The sequence below is a fragment of the Homalodisca vitripennis genome, chromosome 1 (assembly GCF_021130785.1).
Source record: "Homalodisca vitripennis isolate AUS2020 chromosome 1, UT_GWSS_2.1, whole genome shotgun sequence".
In the NCBI taxonomy this organism is placed as follows: Eukaryota; Metazoa; Arthropoda; class Insecta; order Hemiptera; family Cicadellidae; genus Homalodisca; species Homalodisca vitripennis.
The window spans coordinates 75,428,035-75,446,484 of record NC_060207.1 but is presented as its reverse complement, the minus strand read 5'-3'; the positions used below and the strand labels follow the sequence as shown (position 1 = coordinate 75,446,484).

At 31.9% G+C, this 18,450-nt stretch overlaps 1 protein-coding gene across 1 annotated transcript; it reads right to left on the bottom strand.

The window, feature by feature from the left end:
• Nucleotides 1-1,009: 1,009 nt before the first annotated feature.
• LOC124364858 lies at nucleotides 1,010-18,109 on the bottom strand. Its single transcript, XM_046820653.1, has 7 exons — nucleotides 17,921-18,109; nucleotides 16,282-16,333; nucleotides 14,287-14,426; nucleotides 10,065-10,229; nucleotides 6,636-6,771; nucleotides 3,877-3,995; nucleotides 1,010-1,328 (listed from the first exon to the last, which is right to left on the bottom strand). Exons 4-7 carry the CDS (start codon nucleotides 10,188-10,190, stop codon nucleotides 1,122-1,124), a joined length of 588 nt encoding a protein of 195 aa, XP_046676609.1. The 5' UTR covers nucleotides 10,191-10,229; nucleotides 14,287-14,426; nucleotides 16,282-16,333; nucleotides 17,921-18,109; the 3' UTR covers nucleotides 1,010-1,121.
• Between the last annotated feature and the right edge of the window lie 341 nt (nucleotides 18,110-18,450).

Below are 18,450 nucleotides of genomic sequence, written 5' to 3'. Positions count from 1 at the left end.
AAAGGTTGGCTTCATCATTATGTTCAGAATTTCTTCCTCAACAAGAACATCTGCTTCAAAATCTGTTTATTACTCTCCCTCCAAAGTAAGGCATCCACTGCAAACACATTTCTATAATGCCAAATGGCTAGTCGCTAGTATTTTGTTATTTTGTTATGGAGTTGTGATTGTATCAAGTGACATAAAACTTTTCATTGTGAAATTTGCCATCAAATGGTATATAATAGTTAAAGTTTTGAAATATAATAACCATATTGAAAATGTCTAAAAATGTTTGAATGTGATGATGTGTTTGTCAGAAAATTCCAAATTTTATTATTTTTCTATACACAAAAAACAATTAGTACGTGGAAAATGGAGTTTCTTTATGTTTTGCATATAAAATCTTGTACACAATTATTTGGATATTTCTTAAAATAAACAAAGAAGTTTTGTATTTTTATAAGGCTTTATTTTGGAACTTGTTTTGTTTACTTTTCTTTTTTAATTTGTAATACCAAACAAATTACAAAACAAATTTAGACAACTGGATTCTAACAAAATTAGATCCAACTGTATATAAATGTTCCTTGTAAATGTCCTGAAATATAAAATAGTATATGCTTTAATTCAATAATAAACTTGCTGAATGTTGATGTGTACTACTAGCAAAATAGTGAATGACCTTTCAGAAAATTCAACAGCCAAATCCAGGGTTAAGGCACACTTCCAGTTATACATATAAAATATATTATATAATACTTGATGGCAATTTTGTTATTTGTAATTATATGAATACATCAATTATACAAATATGTAATAAATGCTTATTTTTTATACTCTTGTTAAGGAATTGTCACTGTTAATATTATATCTATATATAATTAATTTTAATTCCAATTCATTATGAATAAAACGACTCCAAAATAAAACTACAGCTGAGATAAAAAGAGTTTTAATAGAACAATAATGATTGTTTAGCCTTTATATGGAGATTTAATTGGATTATAAACAATAATAACATACAAAATTATTATAAAATGGTTTATTTCATTACAATTATGATATATGTTCACTGAGTTAAAATATTACAGCTAAAACTAAATAACTGAGACTCAATGATATTAATCAAGCAATAATTGTCACTTTGGTGGACGCATGGTGATTCTGTTTTTGCCTGAATGCAAAACTGTCTGCACGTATTCTGGCAGGGGAGTAACAATCATGTTATTGGCGATCATATCTTTGATCATCCCAAAGAGATTTTTTGATTTCAACTGCAGAGTTGCTTTAAATGGTTCCCCTGTCATCTCAGGTACTATTACGTTGTCTCGCCAAGTACTATCAGCCTGCAACAATGACAATGAATGCTATATGAAACCTAAAATATCATAACAATCAAACAAACACAGAAATTAGAATTTATACTTCTGAGATCCAAATCCAGAATAAAAAAGATGTCAGTTCTCTACCCCTTCCCCACCCGACCAATGTCTGTTCCCTTCCAGTTCTCTTCGTTCCAGATGATGTACTGTGATACCACAAGAAGTGCCAATAATGATTTTCTCCAAGTCCTGTGTCTTTCCTGGTGTAAGCTACATGTGTTGTGTAGTGCTCTTAGTTCTGTGCAGGAACATAATTTTTATTCTCATCAGTCAAGTATAGGCTATGCTTGATTTTTGCCATATAACAATTTTTTTTTTGTCAAATTTAGTTTGTGGTACTTGTGGCAAGTTCATCACCACACTTTTTGTCCCTAAGTTTTTGTGTTCCTTAACTCTAGAAGCGTCTATCAGAAGTTTTTAAGTGTGCACTGATTTTTGTAGGCTTTACAGGGTCTCTTTGTAAATTTTACAAAAGATCTTACATGTAGTATATGTTTAAAGTGTTATATGTAAAATTTTTCTTGTTAAGAATCAGAGAATAATGCTACAGGTTTTAAGTAAAAATAAAAATAAATTTATTTTTACACCATATATTGATTGTATTTAGTATTTGACATCTGTATAAGATGTTTCAACAGTCCGAAATAGCTAAACTGTAGGAAATTTAGTTGTGAACACAAAAAAATACAGTATTATGAGATTCAAAAATAAAAATGGAAATAATTTTTAAGTTTACATTGAAATGAAGCAAAGTGGCAAATTTTTACCAATTTTCAGTTGCTAAGCAACACAATGAAATCAATGTGATTTTCTACCTTTTTATGAAGTTAGCTGATGTATAACAGTGTACAACTCAGTTGTTTATTTCGAAATTAACAAAAAAAAAAGAAAACAAGCTACAACATTTCTACTTCAGACTCAACAAAGTCAGTCACGTCAGATTCCATTTTAATGTCATGAATATTACGATCTACAAGGAATGCATTCAGAATGGAGATAGACAAGTATGTACTTATTATGAAGAAAATGGTTTAAAAATTAGGCTTGTAGCATTGCTATATAAATAGCTCATTAATATTTACTTACATTTATGTATATTTCCTCTCACAACATGTTATATGGGTTAGAACTGGATTATATTTCAATCTATTGGGCATAAGAATGATTGAGAATGCTCATTTACCCTATAGGAAATCACTAGTAATGAATTCGCTAGGAACTTATTGTTAAAACCTTACAACAAGTACTGCATGATCAGTAAGATGATATAAGTCCAAACAATAATCATATAAGTTTACATTAAGTAAAAACATTGCTAACACAATACACTCTTCTTACCACCCATTAACCTCTACCTACAAGACAATACCCTCTTCTTACAACACAATAATCTCTTCTTATAATACAACCTTAATAAGTTTCTCAATAAAACAAAACTGACCCAAAATTATTTTTATTTGGAAACAAAATCTTTAACTGAAAAACAATATTAACCAGCTTTGAGTCTATTGAGGCTAAATTTGACACTCATCATAACTGAACTGGTGACAGTTCATAACTAATATTAGAAATACAGGGTGTTTGAAAAGTATGGGTACGGCTTAATATTTAAAAAACCATAGGAGATAACATCTATAAACTTTGCACATTGTCATATGGCTATGTAAACTATTTTTCCTTGCTATTACCATGACATGCCAAACCATGGGGGGACGGCCCACAGAGGAAAAACATGGAAATCTTAAATTGAAGCATGGGTCGAGTGATACCTCATTTGAAAGAGCTTACTTAGTAGAGTTGAATGCCGCAAACCGCATCTCAAAAGGTTTATCCAATCAGAAATGGCGGGTTGTTTTAGGTACACATTGTGAAGTACATTATGCGCTGCCATTTCTGACTGGATCGTCGTATTCTGATGCGGTTTGGGCGGCGTTTCACTCTACTAACCAATGTGTTTTCACCGACTTTTTTTAATTAGCAAATTATGTCATAAATTTATAACACAATAAATACCGATGTTTTTTTTAATTTTATTTTTTAAGTCGGTGAAAACACATTGGTTAGTAGAGTGAAACGCCGCAAACCGCATCAGAATACGACGATCCAGTCAGAAATGGCAGCGCATAATGTACTTCACAATTGTGTACCTAAAACAACCCGCCATTTCTGATTGGATAAACCTTTTGAGATGCGGTTTGCGGCATTCAACTCTACTAAGTGAGCTCTTTCAAATGAGGTATCACTCGGACACATGCTTCAATTTAAGATTTCCATGTTTTCCTCTGTGGGCCGTCCCCCCATGGTTGGCATGTCATGGTAATAGCAAGGAAAATAGTTTACATAGCCATATGACAATGTGCAAAGTTTATAGATGTTATCTCCTATGGTTTTTTTAAATATTAAAGCCGTACCCACACTTTTCAAACACCCTGTATATTAAGCGATAAATCATTGGTATCATACTCATTTCAAAGCAATCTAAAATAGTATCAACTTGTTATACCATACTCACAGTAAGACTTAAAGATTCTAGCATGACTGTATCTGTTGCTTGGAAAACATTGTTGGCATAAATCTCACGAGCTTTTCTTTTTGTAAAGTCAATGTTCCGTCGTCCAACTTCTGCTTCAGCTGCAAAAATATCAAATATGTGGAAACAACAATCACACAAGTATAGATGATTTCAATATGAATGTACATGTAAACAGTTTTTAAATTTAATCAATGGCTCTCAATTATAAACTTCTAACATGTAACACAATTTTGTTACATGAAAACCACAATTTGACCGGACTGTATATCAAATTGAATTTTATTGAACCAAACCTACAGTAATGATCTTCTATTATCAAAATAGTACGTTTGCTGGTCAAATATTAATTACAACAATGCCCATTTGACTGCTGTTGTTCAGAAGGTCACTTCACATTGGTCAACACTGTTAAACAAGAATTAAAACGGGTATTTTAAAGACAAAATAATTGATTATCAATTAGTTCAAAGTTATCAATAAGTTCAATTAACAAAACTCTGGATATTGTAAAAATATTTAAAACAGTATTTTTAAATAAGAGATCAGTATAATACATGAATAAATTTATGGTTGCAACTAAAAAACATCAATAAACATGAAGCCTGAGTTTATTCCGCTTCGCTGTCTGGGAGACTTCCAACTTAAGTAGTTGGCCAGCCATAAAGTTCATTATAAAACTTCCTACAGTAAGTGAGTCCGGTATAAATTTATTTAATTTTTTAAGTTTTCCACCTTAGCTCTTTCAAGAGTAACTTTACCACTAGAGTATGTGACAGTGATGACTTGAGGTACATCACCAGTACGTTTGACCATGAAGATCGTATGACGACCAAACCATGCATATTGGTAAATCCCTTGATATAGGCTTTTCTACTCTGATCATACACAAAATTAAATAGGTTGCTAATGGAATACTAATGGAAAATTGTACCTATTGTTCTTTAGAGGTATTTTTCCTAGTTTCTTCGGAAATGGAAAACTTTGTAATGTCGACTACTTCAAGTTTAAAAATTTAAGTATCATCTTAGATTTCTCTCACAGTAAATTTGTCTGAGTTTGAACAGCTAATAATAAGCTCTGTAAGTTCATGGATGTGGTAATGACGGTCATGGGTTTTCAAAACTTATAAACAACATTATACTGAAGTTCCTGTTACAGGGGAGGAAACTGTCTTCTCACTTGAAAGAACTGTTCCAATATAGCAAATCTTCCACTGTCAGTCAAGTATAGACAATAACGTGAAAGGGTTTGGTTTTTGTTTTGTCCACTACAATTGTCAGATAACAACTACAGCATAGTATACTTAGGTGGAACTGGGATTAAAAATCTTTAAAAAAGTACATACTTTAATGGGTCCTTTTCTTCCTTGATCTACATGCTACAAATATATATAAATTTGTAAATAATTGTCTTGAAAACATTGAAGCTAAGAATAGTGTTATTTTTAGATCTTTTGATCTGTCAAAAGCCTTTGACACTGTTGACCATACCATTTTAGTTTCTAAGCTAATAACCCTTACTAAGATTGTACTAAAATTACCATCCATGTATATTTTATTCATTTTATGTTTGTTAGAAGCAATTTAGACAGATTTAAGGAATTAGCTGCAGTTCACAATCATGACACAAGAAACAAGCATAGGCTGCTTAATAGCAAGTGTACCTTTAGTTTAACTAGAAAAGTTTCCAATACCAAGGGATTAAATTGTATAATGTACTACCTAATTTCAATCAAACTATGCCAGTCAGTTTGATCAAGAAACACATAAAACAAATGGTGATAAAGAACTGTATCTACAATGTAGAAGACTTTAGATGTAGACGACAGCATGATGTAGCTTAGCAACATTTATTTTTTTTTTTACCCTCGTTATACATTGTTATTAATGTTTATGACAAATAAAGATTGTCTACTCTAACTGTGTACAAGTACCTTAATGTAAACCGTAAACTTTGTTATTTTTTTAAATTATTGTATCTGTTTTTAACTTCGTTGTTTTTATTCATACGTGTGTTTAAGCGATAATTTTAACTGTTGGAAGTTAAGCGTTAGCGTTGAAGGTCTTTAGTCACACTGATGGTACTTAATTGTTTTTCTTCCTGTTTTGTGTATTTCTATTTGATAAATTGTGTTTTTTATTTGATACATTTTTTAATTTTTAACACTAGAATAATGCTTATCTTTAGATAAAAAATTCATGAACTACTTAAAGGAAAATAAAATTGTATTGTAATATAGTTTTTATTTATAGTACATGTTTACTATGTTCATGACACTGTCTATTGTACACTTGTGTATTTAATGACAATAAAGCTTCTTGATTCTATATGACTTTTTCCGTCTTTGATGTTGTGCACAGTAAAAACTACTGACAGGTGACACATGTAAGAAAGTTGTTGAACTGGTGTTTTATACTAGATTATTGTCTTCATGAAATCAAACGCTAGTGCTAAAACGTGTTCTTTTGAACCATCTCCTGACGTTTCATGTTTTAGTGTATTGTAAAATGTTTTACTCTGACACTTGTGAACATTTAACTCTGCCTGAGCAACCCTCTGCTGTTTTGTTGAGATGTGGAGACTTAATTTTAAAACCTTTTTTTATCATTTTTTTTTAAATTGTTTAATTGCAATAATTTTCAAATCAGAATTCAAGTAAAGGTTTATATGTTGTTGCAGCAGCAGAAATAACATTAGTGATCAGGTATCAACAATATTATTGTAAATTTGAATCATACCTGGCTCATAGGCAATAGTTTTGTTTTTTCCAACATTCATTGCCTTGTTCCTAAGCAAAAACAGCAAAGATTTGATGTTTCGGCCCTCCAAATGGTGTACTTTATGCTTCTTGTACTGCATAGCCTTCAAAATGCACTGAAACAAGCAAATATTGGTGAAAAGCTTTCATTATTGACAATAATTCTTTGTTTGAAGGTTATTTTTGACGATGGAAGGATTGTGAAGGAAACAGGATATTTCCGTTATATTTGGTTGCCAATTCTAAAAAATGAACTAAAGAGAAAACCAAAAGTATCAAACGGATCAGATATTTGTAATAAACCAATGCGGAGTCACAATATGGTTTTAAGAAGTTCATCTCGCATGAACCAATAATAACGAAAGGGCCCATTCCTGTCCCCCTTCCCTTTTATTTCCGCCATCTTGTTTTAGCCAGCCGTGACGATTACCATTGGCTAGTCCCTCTGGTCAGTCGTAGGTGGTTAGTAGACGAGTGAAGACATGTTGTGACCTGCATTCCGTAGTTCAGTTTTAATGATTAGTGTTTTGTATAGTTTTTTATTAAGTGCATGTTTATAGAGTTAGTGAAGTTGACAAACAACATGTAGGTTGTGATTCCTGACTTAGTCGTGCCACAACGCTTTGGTAAGATTTGTTTATTTTAACCTAGTTTGTAATTATGTATTAGGTTAGTTCTTTACCTGAAGAAGAGATCAGATTGCAGATCTCAAAACGTAGTGTTACTGATTTCTTGTTTCACTGAACGATGGCAAATGTCCGGAAATATCCTGTTTCCTTCATTGACAATAAGTTTGACTGGTGTACCAAAAATTTCATTTATTGCTGATATTTTACAACCCATAGACATAGATAAATTTATCAGTAAAACAAAATTATAATAGTTGTTAATTGAAAGGTTTACTCTCATTCTGCTACTTTCATTTTCTCCCCTGTATGAGGGGGTTTACCCAAAAGAAACGAGAATTATTTTTTCAAAGGTATATATTTTCATATTTTTTACAAAAAATACCTTATATACTTCAAAATACTCTCCATTACGACTAATACATTTGTTCCGCCGGTGTTCCCATTGTTAGAAATTTTTTTGTACTCATCTTTACATATGGCTCCCTTGTTTTTTCTTGACCTATTCGATGTTAACAAATTGATTCTTTCATGCCACTTTTCATGTGCGGAAAAGAGAAAAAGTTGCACGGTGCCACGTCAGTAGAGTAAGGTGCGTGGGGTAGCGAAACCATGCTATTTTTAGCCAAAAATGTTCTGATGTTCCTTTTGATTGTCAGTCAGAACCCGAAGAACTTGGCAGCAACCCTTTTCGTTTCCCAATCTTCCATTAAATTCGCTGAAGACCCCTTTAAGATAACCCACAAATCTCTGACAGTCGATCAAATGTCTATCGACTGTCTGTAAGCATTTGCAGTCCATTTTTTTTCAATATTTTCGTCGATTCAGGCAGTTGATGGACATCTAGAACGAGGTTCGCCATCAATAATCTTTTTGGATTTCGAGCAATCCAACTCGTACACTTGAGTTTTTTCCATAGTGTCATCTTGGTTAAGCTGTTTTCATCATTTAAACAGTTTTAGCATAATTTTTACTGAATAGAAAACACAATTTCACAGCTGCACGTTGTTCACTTAAACTTGCCATTATAAAAAACTAAACAAGAACAAAGCAGCACTAGCAAAAACAATCTCTAAAGATGAACGGAACAAGCCAAATTGCCAATGCAGGCGGCACTGAACTGGCTATGACTTACGCTATTCACGCCTAGAGGCAGAAATGCATTCTACATAAGGTCCGCCCACAGCAATGCTATTCCGGCTTCTTTTGGGTACCCCCTCTTACATAATTTATACTTGTTTTCACGAAACTTGTTTATTAACTTATTGATGGCTTACATTATTACTTTTCAATTCATTACCAAAATGAACACAACAAACCTGGTGTTGTTCATATGATGACCATGGCCCTGGTATATCCTTATCAAGTAGAATATGGGACATGATAAAAATAAAATCTAAACGAGTAGTACCAGTAGTTGATTTATAGAAAACAGATACCGAACCGTAGCCTACTGGAAAGTGTGGATCCCCTCCTCCACAGGTTCCGGAATGTCAGAGCCCTGAACAGTACTACAAAAACTATTGTGTCCAAGCAGATAAACTCCATCATGAGAGCTAAAAGTCCTATTGCTGTGTAGCTTGTGGAGATTAGTTCTTCCAAAGGTTACTCTTTATCTAAAAATAAATTCTAAAATGATGTTTACTCTTTAAGTAAAAAGTTAAATTTAAAATTGTTATTAAATAACATACTCATAAAACAAAAGTACAAAATTTTAGGTAATCTACAGAACTGCATTGATCCAATAAACCACATCCCCATGTGAGCTATGATTATTAGCAGAGGTACATGAAACAATCAAACCCTCATTAATGATTTACAGATGATAAATTGAAAATATCAGCTGAGTTTGTTACATTCCTTATGTAAAGCCAAACTCCACTTCACCCCATCACACAGCTACCCAATAAACTCTAAATAGTTGAAAAAACTACAACTACAATAAATTGTGATGGGAAAATGCTGTGTAGAGATAGAAGGTTTACCATTCTCTTAATATGTTAACTGTTATTAGGCTTCAACTGAGGATTCACTGTTTTACTAACATTTACTATTAGTTTTGTTCAATTATTTAAAATTTTGATGTTAATTTAATACACTCTTATACATTTTATATATTACAATTTTTTTATATTATGTTGATAATTTCGACTTGATTGGGTTGGCAAGATCCGTTTGAAAATAGAACAACAATGCAGCTACTATGTTTTAGCTACTTACATTTTTTTGTCACTTGATTTACTGTATCTGTGAAAAATTACAGATAATTTAAATAGTGGTGATATAAGAGCTATCAAAGCTCCTACTTCACAAAGTAATCAAACTGGATATTGAAGAAGAATCTTAAGATCAGCCATCCTTGTTAAGGACTGTTTTAAAACCATCATTAATAGATGAAACTATTGTCAAAATATTTAATGAAACAACTTTTGTTAAATAAAAAAGAATTATGTAGTGTATATTTAGTACATGCAATCATAACAAACTGTTAGAATTAAAATATATTGAAAAAGTTATAAACATATCCTTAACTTTAGGGGACCAATATAGTATTGGTTATTTCTAGACAATATTTACTTTGAATGAAGATCTTATTAAAAAATGATGTTATTACTTTTTGTACAATGTTAGTTTATTTATATAACTCATAAAACAAACATTAAATTTAATGATAGCAATAAACACTAAAGAGCAATAAAATCTCTCAAAATATCGATGAGAACCTGAATATCAAAAGAATATACCAAAGAAATATTGTTTTACAATCCATAGTTAATACTCACTTCCATAACAGAAACTGGAACTGGAGAAGCAACAAATATGTAAGGTGTACCAACTTCATAGCAGAGAAAGAGTGGAGTCTGCAACCTGATTCCTTTCTTCCTGGTCAGTTTCTTGCCAACGATCATCACCCAAACTAACTCATCATGGGTTATCACATTTATAATCTGTAAAATTAAAGAAGTACTAGAATTAATTACTTGTAGTAATTACTATGTAACAGTCTGATAAAATAGTATAAAGGTTAACATTTTAAACCTATATGGTTTTACTTTATAACTTCTGTTTAAATCTCAAATGATCAAACTGAGTACTTCAAAATATTTTTAAGATATGTTTTATACAAGAGTTCTGTTTTATACAAGAGTACTGTTCACTGATCATATCTTCTCTAATATAATATAGGCTTTGGAAAATTCAACCTATATGTTAAATATTAAAAACTAAGTTGATATTGTGCATGTTGCCTACCTCAATTCAACGAAGGTGCTCAACTACCATTCATCACAATATTTCTTAAGTCATGCAGTACCTAGGAAGCTGAATTGAGCAAATGGTTTAATGAGTCATGTTAGTACCCACATTTTTGTTCCTTCAGTAAGTGCAAATATGCCGTTCCATAATATCAAAAAAAACTAATTTTTCCGAAATAAACGAAATGGTTTGAATTTGTCACTGTTGCCATCTATAATAAAAACTAGAAAATAATATTGTCATAACTATTAACACAACACTATGACATGGTATTTTGATAAATAATAAAATCTAGAATAGGTTTTTTTATAATTAGTAGTATTTTGGAATAAAAATATGTCTGTGTTTAATTTTTATATCTAAACAATATACATGCATAACAGACTTGAATCCTGGAATCTGGAGCCCACGTCCAAAAAAAGTCGGAGACCAGAGACACATAGCTCAGTGATTCTCATACTTTTTAGACTGAAGGCTCCCTTTAGGTTTGTATTACTTTCTGCCGCACCACACCCCTACCGTCTCATACGTAACACACCACCCAAACACTCTCAGCTCACCTCAATAGATTTGATGAAGAAAATCAATAAAGTATTGTGAAATTATATTTCAAATAATAATTAATTCACATTGGTGTATTTGTCTTTATGCACATTATTGTGAACTAACCATCACAAAAATCTCAAGTAAAAATTGGTTTTAAATAAGTTATACACAACTAGGTATAATGCACTGGTGATGATTTTTGGAGATCATTATTACTGTTAACAAGTAAATAACCAACAAAAACCTTTAACATTTTAAATATTGTTTTAATAATTCAAGTCTAGTATGAAGGATGAAGTTGTTATTCTTCAATTACTACATCAAAATCTGGACTTATATTTGAAATTGCAACACACACACATCTTTATTAATTTTTAAGTTTGGTCTGTATTTTGATTTGATAACTGCCACCTGCCACACAAAGGTCAAAATTAGCAAATCATACAACATAAGCAATGCTTTCATAGTAATTTGTGGGTATTGTTTTTCAATGATGTACCAAAACCCTAGCAAGGAGTTAATTTTCAATCCAGTCTTTAACAAAGTGTCTGTTTGGTTATCAATCAGTTGTCCAGTCTATTCAACGTTTAGATACAGAGGAGGCATTTCATCATTGAATGGATATGACACCCACATCATAGAGTTGATAGGGAGATATTATTACAAAACTCTCTCTCAGTTTGGAAAGATACTGTTAGAACATGTCATTAAGCTCATCTTCCACAGTCAAATCATTTTCTTCAATCAACTGTTTTATGGTGGGAAATCTGGTCGTGTAATTATCTTTATGGAGCTGTCTGTATATTTATGGCAATTAAATAATTCTATATTATATTATAAATCTAGACTAAAGTAAAGGTAATAATGAATATTTTACTTTTTTCACATGATACGTTATTTTGTTATAACCTCTGTAGCTTAAACCTGAGGTGCCGTCCCGCACAGTTTGAAAAGCAATAACCTATACTACAAAATTAAGTGTAATATAGATGAACAAGTGTTCTCATTGTCTCATCAGCAATGATCCCAAAGCAACTTAGTTTTCTACACATAACATAGCTATGGTGGGGAGAGTTGATTCAATGAGAATGTTGTTCAGCTCCATGTTACTTTCTGCTTATTGCAGAGTCTGAAATATGATGCTATCACGGAAATGATTCCTAAAATCTGGAGTTCAGGTCCATTGGAAAAGATTATGCTACGTTATGTGTAGAAAACTTGGATGCCAGCTGTGCTTTGGGATCATTTTTAAAACATCGTAGAGCACTGAACTGTGCACCTGTGAGACAATGGGAATATCTCTTCATCTAGATTACAATTTTCTTACAAGCTTTTGTTTACTGCTCAAAGTTAAAATCTAACAGATTTAGCATGGTTGCAGTACTAGGGTTAATTGATTGAAATAAAATAAAATATTTTTACATCGTAAAACTAGAGTTCTAAATTCTAAGAATAAAAAGAATAGGAGTGATTTAATTCATTTTTAAACAGTACTATACCATTACAAAAATATGAATTAACCCTTTTAGCGACAAGCATGGTAGGTCACGTCATATAACGACAGAGTTACTGGTGTGGGTTTTCCCGTCAGGCACCGCGGCATAGCCGCTGTGTAGCAGTAGCGCCAGACCAATTTTACAAATTATGACACACATAAATATAAATCGTTCTCATTTCACTAAATTTTATGATAAACTAATGATTTTGGTCTAAAGTTTTTTGTCATTAATAGGAGAACAATGGCATGTAATGGAATTTATGAAATGCTGATCTGTTAAAATTGTATACCTTTAAAAGTTAGAAACTTGATTTAATTCTTTTTTGTAAATTAAGAGCTCAATAAATGCCTGAAAAAAATATTTGCTCAACAAACCTCTGTATTATAGTGCAACATATTTAATTGAAAAAGACCTGTGAAAATTTGGTAAAATAATACTTACAATTTACAGATTTATATATTTATTAGTAAACAAAGTATAAAACTGTCTTTTACCATATAAACGCATGTGTCGTTAGATAAAATATTTTAGCGTGTATTGTTATTTTGTTTGAATATTATATGAATGTCTATACAATGCTACTTGCTATAGTACATTTTACATAAAATGCATAAATCAGTACTAATTTTATTGATATTACTCAATAAATGGTTGTGTACTGCATGAAAATGTTGAGAGACTAAATAAAGGTTCTTGGCGCTTAATGACCGAACTTGTCCAAGCCTAAATGTCTGCTCTTTGTGTTTCACCAACAACCTAACTTGAGCCTATATACAGCTAAAAGGGTTAAAATACTGATTTTTCATCTAAATATATAAAGCACTTTTTGTTGGTATCAAATTTGGAATGTGTGTTAACATTTTGCCACTGCGTCTATGTCCCGTGCTTACGCACTGTCTACCAATAAGCCTTGGCAAGCCACAGAAACAATTACACCAAAAATCAATTGTTTTTACATCTGTTAGTGCATATTTCAAATATCCTTATCGATTGAGAATCTCGCTGATTGGGAAGTATGTGCTGTTATTTGTTATCTTGGTGCTAAACTTTTAAAAAGCAGTTTAAATTCACTGTGAATACTGTGAGGTGTATGGACCAAATATTATGAGTGATGGAATGGCATTCAGATGTGTTAAAGCTTGACAAAAGATGATCAGAAAAATTTTCATGACAAGGAAAGGAGAGGACAATCTTGAATGATCACTAATGATTTGGTGTAAAAAGTGAATAATAAAATGAAAATGAACAAATTTCTTCATAATCAGAGGAGTTTTCTCAAATTTCAAGAGGTGTTCTCTATGATATTTTTATTGAATAGTTTGAATTATTGAGAAACTATTGTTTTGCTACATGACAATGCACGTCCACATGGAGCAAAACTAACTCAAGATCTCATCACAGCATTTTGTTAACAATAATTTATTAATCCTCCAAAGAGCCCCAATTTTGCGCCCAGTGACTATAATTTGTTTTTTCATGAGAAGAACCATCTTCAGGGTCAGCACCGCAATAAAAACAATAGTGTAGAAATGATTGTGTTACAGTCACTGATTAATCAGGTGGCAATCTTCTATGATGACAGTATACAAAAGGTTTTTTAGATATGATCAGTGCCTTAGTATTGACATTGAGTGTGTAGAAAAGTAGACAACAGTGTGGGGTTTCATACACAAATAAATTTTTCATTAAAGTAAAATAGTCTTACTGCATTTAGGCCTTTAATTCGGAAAGCTTGAAGCAAGTTTCGTCTGATTATTTCTTCATCTGCAGGGCTTTGCAAGTTATCATCTGGTTCTAACAGGTTCAACGGTGACCAGTTCTTTGTATGACTGAAATATGCAATTCCTAGAAATAACAAAAATAGCTTTATATAATTCTTAAATGGAATAGTAGATCTTTTATAATAAGTTAAATAGAAAATTATATTAAAAACAAGCAGAATAAATAATCTGCTCTAAAGCATTTAATACTAATACAACTTACAAATACAAATATTTTAGTAATGCTTAAGAATCAGTTTATCACACATGTACAAAGAAGTTTTTTATTAATTAGGAAACTGGGAACTTAAAGGTCCCTTTTTTAAATTCAAGTTGATATTTTTTATAGCTTCCAATATGATAGGGTATGGTATAAACAGTTAGCATGGTAAGGAAGGGGCTTGTGCATGTTCTTCATTAGAGACATCCACAACCCCCTCCCCCCCAACCATTCCCAACCTCAGAAATCTCATGTTAGCTTTATCAATTCATATAAAAAATACAATTATTTAAAATATAAGTATGTTGGCCAAAAGATATGCTTACAGTAAAACACCTAGAACTAGCACACTTGACCTATTAAGTGAACAGTGTGGGGAGGGGAGAAGTGAGAGAGAGAGATGTGGAGAGGGAAAACAAGCGCGGACTCACTTCCCCCTCAACATTCCTTACCAACCACTCCTCTGTCGTCACTTTACCACTCATAGGGTATTTTTACATAACAGCTGTTTTAAAAACACAGTAATAATAACAGCTGTGAACAATAAAAATTTGTTTAAATACTTCTTTTATAAAATAATAATATCTGTTATTATGTAACAATGAGAATAACTAAACATAGCGTGATGCTCCAAAACACAGCAACACACCGGGAACACAGGGAAGCAAAGCACCAGCAAGAAATTGATCAAGCAGTGAAAGAGGGCGTGGTGGTCAAATTCCTGCTCCTCCCCCCCCCCCAAGAAATCTTCGCACAGATCGCTTTCAAAGCGACTCATCTATAATTACTGATCTTGTCACAATATTGCCTATTGGATTACATTGTTGTCAACATTAGGGATATATTGAATACTTTCTGTATTTCAATACTGCAATATGATTATTTATAAATAAATGTGATAAAATATATATGCTGCATCACTTTGTTCAAGTTGTATCATGTCGATGACAGATCATTCAATAGTAGCACATTTGCATATCAGTAGACTGATGGCAGTTGATACAGTTCGTGAGAATGTGTGTTTTGCTTTACCATAAAGTTTATTTAATAAACACTTCGTGCAGATGACAGATCATTGAAATTATAAAGCAAACAGAGAAGATGATATTGACAATGAAGACGTCGAATCCATAATATGCTGTATCACAAGCAAATGCAAAAATGTATTCGTTTTGGTCCTTTCAATACATACAATAAAGTTACCTCATATACCTGTTTACCTCAATGGACATTTTGTGGATCCGCACGCAAACGTAGGAATATTGCAAAAAAGTCAAGATTGACAGCTGTTAACCATTATAATACACACTTTGTTTGGTGCAAAATCATTAAATACAGTGTTATAGCACTCAATTTTTGTGCTGTATATTTAGTGAAACAATCAGTTACAGGACGTATTTATAACCTTACAACACAATAACTTATTACACTAAGGGTATCAATTTTCAGTCTTGTAAGTTCAAGCATTTTAAAAAAGAGAAATATATTTTTTGTATTAAATTTGTACATCCATTTGATACTTTTCTTATTGTTATGCCCTGAACTAATTTTGAAACACTCATCACTTGTTATGGCACAACCTGAAGACGTTCTATTGACAATAATTTACTTGTATAAGTGGTCATAAGTATCACAGCTACATATTCAATATCAGACTATACCGTCACATAAGAAGATATATATAATACACATATACACTCAAAAACACTTGTTAACTTACTGTAAAGTTGAAGTAATCCATGCAGGTCACTAAGTTCTTCAACAGAAAATGCCTGCAATCAAGATTAATAAACATTTCTTATGAACATTTCATTAAATGAATAAAATTGGAATGAATTTACTCAAAAAGAAACTTTATTACGATAGACGTTCTTAGTGAATTAATTTAAAAAAATTTTCTCCACTAGATACTGTAATTTAAATAAATATTATTCCTACAATTATCTAGATTCTAATTATTTCGGTTTTAAACAATTATGTTATTCAGCTAGCCTTATTTACAGATGTTCAAATTGTAATCCAAACAGAGTTCTACCCTGCAACTGAAGTTTTCTACAGCCCTTAATATCTCTTCTCCAATTATTGATTGAACAGCAATCCTGATTCGTTGCAGCATGTCCTCTTGAGTCAGGGGTCTTGATGCATAAGCCCAGTCTTTTAACCTTCCCCACAAGTGTTAGTCCATACACGTTAAATCTAGGAATCTGGGTGGGTAGTTGACAGGTCACCTCTTCCAATTGATTTCTGAGGATATTTCTCATCCAGAGTTCGTTGCACCACTTCAGAGTAGTGAGCTGGCGCCCCATCATGCATAAACCAAATTTCTTGGATAGTTTGTTTTTTGTACTGGTAGAAAGTAACTAAATGTACAAACATGTGTTTAGATGAATTAAAAACAGGTACAAATCTAGTTGGAATTGCTATTTGGTATGTTATTTATCAAATAAATCCACCCCAGGTCACTACTAAATAAATTGTAATTAAAGTTTAAATTTGATAGAAATTCACACTTTTAGTATAAAGTACCTTTCATAATACAGAATGTGTTTTAAAACACGTGGTACGTACATACTTTTGAATACCCTAAGGCCAAGGTAGGAGAACGCAACAGCGTACTAAATACAACAAAACGCTGTGTGAAAATTAGTATTATTGGCACCATTTCTCAACCATCCAGGATGAAGCCAAACTTTAAATACAACAATGTTTTAATCCGACTCTCAGTGTCACTGAAGCTGCTACAGTGTATCCATCAATTTATTAAAATACTAGTGGATTTGGTGGAGATAATGCTTAAAATGTAGAAATGATTTCATATTCTTTTGATAGTTGAGGCATACTAGAGACTGACTGTATTTTTATTCTGCAAATAAAAATACTTTTAAAGCAGATCAAGCCATAACTTAAATTATATATTACTTGGTTAGTTTAAAACCAAATAATAAGTAACCAATCAAGTTTTAACTTGAAAGCTAATAAACTTTGTAAATTATTTGAGAATTGCATTTAAATATCAGTCATCTCATTAAATGATTAATAAATTCAAAAGAAAATAAGACTGTAAAACATCACCACATGTTGTCAGTAAAGTTATAGATAGAGTTGAAAGAAAAAAAATCAAGGGGAAGGTTGAGCACTTCCCTATATGCTGCAAAGACTATGTTTTGGAATTCTGCTGTGGTGCTGACAGCACATAGCTAACTGACAATCCCAGGTGCGTACAAATGGGGTACTCACAGTCGGGGCTCAGAGACCCCATGAACATGAAGATATTATAAAAATTGACACATGTGACAAGTAGGCATATAATGCTGTAATATTAATATAATTAATATAAATGTGATACTGAATATACATACCCTAGCTCTGACGCCCAGCAGCTGAACCACAGATTGCTTCTTGAAAGGCAATTTCAATTCATTAAGATGGTGGTTTATTTCCACTGTTTCTAATTCAAACAGACTGACAATTGATTCACTTGTCAGTTGATTTATATGAAATCGTGATAACGTGGTCTTTATTTCATTCTTCAGGCGCTGTTCTAAAACAAAACACTACAGGTTATTTTGTATTAAATAAAGAACAACTCAGTGCTTGGTTTTCTATTCTGTTAAATTATTTTTGAACTAAAATATTTTTAAACAATTTAGAAGGATCAAACACCATCTAAGTTATACAGTAAAATCTCAACAGCTACTAAGACGTGCTTTTACTACCCTGATGATTGAAGATAGTAAAAGCTGAAAGAAAGAAGTCCAATTAAGATCCAAACTGCTGATTTAGAGCACAAGATTAAATTAATTTTACATCACAATTTTTTTTATAACTTGAACTGAACAAAAATTACAATATGAATAGAACAAATATATGTGAAGTTTCTTTAATATCT